The sequence below is a fragment of the Arachis ipaensis genome, chromosome B9, assembly GCF_059453495.1.
Source record: "Arachis ipaensis isolate K30076 ecotype BB chromosome B9, ASM5945349v1, whole genome shotgun sequence".
NCBI lineage: Eukaryota > Viridiplantae > Streptophyta > Magnoliopsida > Fabales > Fabaceae > Arachis > Arachis ipaensis.
Genome location: NC_142444.1, coordinates 150,445,890 through 150,451,064, shown reverse-complemented (window position 1 = coordinate 150,451,064; position 5,175 = coordinate 150,445,890). Strand labels below are relative to the sequence as shown.

General features: G+C 48.8%; 1 protein-coding gene and 1 pseudogene across 1 annotated transcript; one reads left to right on the top strand and one right to left on the bottom strand.

Moving 5' to 3' along the window:
• The first annotated feature begins 1,090 nt into the window (after nucleotides 1-1,090).
• Nucleotides 1,091-2,322, top strand: LOC107616341 (uncharacterized). Its single transcript, XM_016318309.1, has 2 exons — nucleotides 1,091-1,723; nucleotides 1,855-2,322. The coding sequence occupies exons 1-2, from the start codon at nucleotides 1,091-1,093 to the stop codon at nucleotides 2,320-2,322; spliced, it is 1,101 nt and encodes a 366-aa protein (XP_016173795.1).
• A 1,132-nt stretch (nucleotides 2,323-3,454) lies between these two features.
• Nucleotides 3,455-4,329, bottom strand: LOC148546785 (uncharacterized; annotated as a pseudogene).
• Between the last annotated feature and the right edge of the window lie 846 nt (nucleotides 4,330-5,175).

The following is a 5,175-nucleotide window of genomic DNA, read 5'->3' as shown; positions in this document are numbered from 1 at the left end:
CAGCTTGCTAGATGCCGGGTTCATTCGAGAACTAGACTACTCGACCTGGCTCTCGAATGTAGTCCTGGTCAAGAAAGCCAATGGAAAGTGGAGAATGTGCGTGGACTATTCCGATCTCAACAAGGCATGCCCTAAGGATTCCTTCTCCCTCCCTAATATTGATGCTCTTGTAGACGCGGCGGCGGGGTATCGGTTTCTGAGTTTCATGGACGCATACTCTGGCTACAACCAGATACCGATGCACCGGCCAGACGAGGAGAAGACGGTGTTCATAACGCTAGGGGGTACATACTGCTATAAGGTGATGCCTTTCGGACTGAAAAACACAGAAGCTACATATCAAAGGCTGATGAACAAGGTATTTAGTAGTCTCATCGGCAAGACGGTGGAAGTGTGCGTAGATGACATCTTGGTGAAGACCACCCAGGCCGAAGACCTCATCAGTGATCTAGAGACCGTGTTTGCATCTCTTCGGCAACACAACATGAGGCTTAACCCTCTCAAGTGTGCCTTCGCCACGGAAGCTGGGAAGTTCTTGGGCTTCATGATAACCCAAAGAGGAGTGGAGGCCAACCCGGAAAAATGTAAAGCAATCCTACAAATGTCAAGCCCGGGATGTATTAAAGATGTGCAGAGACTGGCAGGAAGACTCACGGCGCTATCTCGTTTCCTCGGCGCATTGGCTGCCAAAGCTCTTCCGTTCTTCAACCTAATGAAAAAAAGGGATAGTGTTCGAATGGACCCCGACGTACGAGGAAGCCTTCAATCACTTCAAGACCATTGTCCGGCGCCCCCTGTCCTCGGTAAGCCCAGAAACGGTGAGGCGCTATTCTTGTACTTGGCAGTAAGTGATGAAGCTTTGGCAACCATCCTGGTAAGAGAAGAAGGGAGGATTCAGCAACCGGTCTACTTCGTGAGCAAGGCGTTGCAGGGGGCAGAATTGAGGTACAGTAAGCTGGAAAAACTGGCATATGCGCTCCTGACCTCCTCCCGTAGGCTGCGACAATACTTCTAGGGACACCAAATAATCATCAGGACAGACCAAGCGATCCGCCAAGTGTTACAAAAACCCGACCTGGCGGGCAGAATGATGACCTGGGCAATCAAACTGTCTCAGTATGATTTACAGTACAAACCCATACATGCAATCAAGGCCCAAGCAATGGCCGACTTCCTGGTAGAGGTAACAAGAAACAATCCCGAGACACCAAGCACACGGTGGAAGCTCCATGTGGACGGAGCCTCCAACCAAACATTCGGGGGAGCGGGAATCATTCTAGAAAGCCCAACGGGAGTCGTGTATGAGCAATCGGTCAAGTTCGAGTTCCCGGTGTCCAATAATCAAGCAGAATACGAGGCCCTCCTTGGCGGCCTACTTTTGGCAAGGGAAATCGGAGCCCCCAGAGTGGAAGTATGCAGCGACTTCCAGGTCATCACATTACAGATTAATGGAACGTATCAGACCAGGGACTCCCTGCTGCAGAAATACTTGGAGAAAGTTAAAAAGCTGAGCGAGGAGTTCGACGAGTTCACAGTGCAACATGTTCCAAGAGAGAGGAACACCCGAGCTGACCTCCTATCAAAACTGGCAAGCACAAAACCAGGAACAGGGAACCGATCTCTGATTCAAGGTTTAGTGAAGGAACCAACGGTGACCCTGCATATAGCATGTACAATCGATCCCCCTCATGGATGGACCCAATCATCAACCTCTTGGAAAACAGTAAGCTCCCTGATGACGATAAGACGATAAAGGCACTAAGAAGAGAAGCGGCCAAGTATACGATAATACAAGGCCAGCTATTTAAGAAGGGGCTGAACTAACTTCTATTGAAGTGCCTACGCCCTGACCAGATGGACTACGTGCTAAGCGAAGTCCACGAGGGGTGCTGCGGCCATCACATCGGAGGAAAAGCCTTAGCCCGAAAGCTCGTCAGGGCCGGCTACTTTTGGCCCTCAAAGATGTCGGATTCCAAGGAGTTCGTGAAGAAATGCAGGAGGTGCCAAGAAAACACCAACTTTCACAAAGCACCGGCAGTCGAGCTAAGCCTACTGATGGCCTCCCGACCATTCTCTCAGTGGGGAGTCGACTTGCTAGGACCCTTCCCGGTCGGACCTGGGCAGGTCAAATACCTAATTGTTGCCATCGATTATTACACCAAGTGGGTGGAGGCCAAACCGTTGGCCAGCATATCTTCGGCAAACTGCCGAAAATTCATGTGGAGGCAAGTAATAGCCAGATTTGAGATCCCGGAGGTCGTCATCTCAGACAACGGAACACAGTTTGCCGATAAAAGTTCGGAAAATTTCTCGCCGGTTTAGGGATAAAGCAAAGAAGTTCTCGTCTGTCGAGCACCCACAAACTAACGGCCAAGTCGAAGCAACGAACAAGGTCATCCTGTAAGGCCTCAAAAAGTGACTTGACCAGAAGAAGGGAGCGTGGGCAGACGAACTAGCATCGGTCCTCTGGTCCTATCGCACAACGCAGCAGTCATCTACCGGGAAAACGCTCTTCCGGCTCACTTATGGGGTTGACGCGATAATACTAGTAGAGATTGGGGAACCGAGCCCACGACTACTCTTGGGAGGGGTTGAAGAAGCCGTAGAAAAGGACTTACTGGATGAGACTAGATAGATGGCCCACTTGTCGGAGACGGCGTTGAAATAAAGGATGGCCCTGCGTTACAACGCCAAAGTACTAAAAAGAGATTTTGAGCCAAGCGACCTAGTCCTACGACGCAACGACGTTGGACTCCTGGCACCAGGGGAAGGAAAGTTGGCAGCCAATTGGGAAGGCCCCTACAGAGTAAAAGAAGTAGTCGGCAACGGAGCTTATAAGCTGGAATGACTGGACAGCAGGGAGGTCCCGAGAACATTGAATGCAAGGAACCTAGGAAGGTTCTACTCTTAGAAGCCCGAGCACACCCAACAGGCAGGCAATGTACCAGTTTAGTAAGACCAGTTTCATTTCATGTTGCATTACCTCCCATTAGTTGTTTATTTGCAAATCATCATGATATAATTGTGTTCAGGCTACGCTAATCGTCTCTTTTTTCATTTTATATTCCAATATTATTCAAATTATTCAAATCACTTTGCCAAGTAAAAGTAATTAATACCATAACGACACGGCATCCCGGGGTGATCCCCGGGAACCATTGAAGTCGCAAACGCTACGGCTATTAAATAAGGCCAAGTTTCAGGCACTCAAACGAAAAAGTCATGACCTGGCTTCATTAATTACCAACGAATTGGTAAACAAGTGCAAGCAAATAGATAATTACCAAGAAAATGGTAAGCAAACACAGCAAGCAAGTCGTTAATTACCAGTAAAATGGTGAACAAGCAATTTGTTATCTACTGATAAAACGGTAAACGAGTTCGCTAAAACTACTTAAGCGTTCAAAAATCCACACAAATTACAAAAATCAAAACAAGATACAACAAGATTACATTAGTTCTTCGAGATATCAATGATCTTGCCATCCTTAATGGTTTTAGAAATGCTGACGGCCGAGGTATCAAAATCGGGAGCTAACAGCTTCACTTGAGCCTTGATCGCCTCCTTAGTCACCATGATGGCATTCTTATCTTGCTTCACGGTCTCTCTATACTTTTTCCTCAGCTCAACAGCCTCAGTCTTGGCCGCAGTCACCGATGAGAGGGCCTCATCACACTCTTTTTCGAGTTCCTTTACCCGACCTTGAGCAGCGCTGAGTTCGCCCTCCAAGGCAAGCTCCCACTCGGTAGCCACGCCACCGTCACATCGGAAGTCTTGACCTTCTCCTCAGAAGCAGCTAACTATGTCTGCAGCGACTTCACCTCAACCTTATACTTCTCATTGGCACTGACGTACGATTGAAGCTTGTTTTCTAGATTCTGAGCTCCCGCAAAGACGGGCTCTGCCTTCTTTGCTATGGCAGCGGCCCGGAGCAAGGTGCGGTACACCCATTTGGCTTGAGAAGCAAGATCCCCATCCAGAAAGAAATCCTCTGTACCAGGTAAGAGCTGGGAATCGATAAAGCTGCTTGTATCAAAGTTCTTCTCCATCACTGTGAGCACCCCCTCGGGGCTGGAGGACGGTTTCCTTTTCCTTGGGTTGTCAACGACGATAACCTCAGGTCCTTCACCATCCACTTCGACCTCTGGTTGGGGGCCCAGACTAGAGCTGGTCCCAGCCACCTCTCGTTGCGTAGGCTGGGATTGGGCCTCAGCCTCGGCAGCAGAAGAGTGAGGCACCTCGTTAATACGGGTGGCAGAGTCATTATTGCTACCCTCAAGAAGAAATGTATTGAATAAAGTGTCAAGTCCAACCTGCTCGCCAGCCATCAACATCAAAACAACACACGAAGGCTCGTTAGTCAGCAAACCAGTTGGAAAAAAAAAAGGAAAAAAAAAAAAACAAATCTACATGAGCATAAAACCAAACGAACACCCACCTACATAGCCCCTAGCCATGTCACGATCACCCATGAGGAGGTGAGGGTTAACGTGGTTCTTCCCAAAGATAGCCAACAGAACATCGACAACCTTCTTATTCTCGGGAGACAACCCTTTGTATGTCACTTTCGTAAAGGCGTTAGGCCCCGGCCCGAAACTCCAGTAGGTCGGGATGCAGCGTTCCCCCTCCAACGTCAACCAAAAGGGATGCCGACCTTCAGCAGGGCGAACCTTGAAGTATTTATCTTTAAAACCGTGGTAGGAATCTTTAAACAGGCTAAAGATCCTGCGACCTTGGGCTGATCGGAAGGACATGAAGCCTTTTTTGGCCCTCCCCTCTTTAAAAGGGTTGGTCAAGGTAAAAAGAAATAAAAATACCTCAACAGAGGCCGACAGCTCTAAATATTCACAAACCATCTCGAAACAGCGGATAGAAGCCCAACTGTTCGGATGCAATTGAGATGGCGCCACATCACATCGGTTAAGCAGTGCCATTTGAAAGGGGGGGGGGAAGGTGATGCGAACCTCCAAGTTGGTGAACATCGCCTTGTATACTCAGATCCAATCGGCGAACCAAGGAGTGTGTAGGTTTAGATGGAATATCCGTTCCTGGGCAGCGGGAACAAACACCTCGTAGTTATTCTCCTCAGGGCCTCCCACGCATAAGTACTCGGCTTGTCGGAACTCCGTAAGTTCCTCTAAGGACATCTGATTGGGGCTGTCCTTCACGTCCAA

Coding starts and splice junctions, on each gene's coding strand:
- LOC107616341 (XM_016318309.1), top strand. CDS start 1,091: ATGACCTGGGCAATCAAACTGTCTCAGTATGATTTACAGTACAAACCC. Junction 1,724..1,854: donor CATCAACCTCTTGGAAAACA/GTAAGCTCCCTG, acceptor CGCCCTGACCAG/ATGGACTACGTGCTAAGCGA.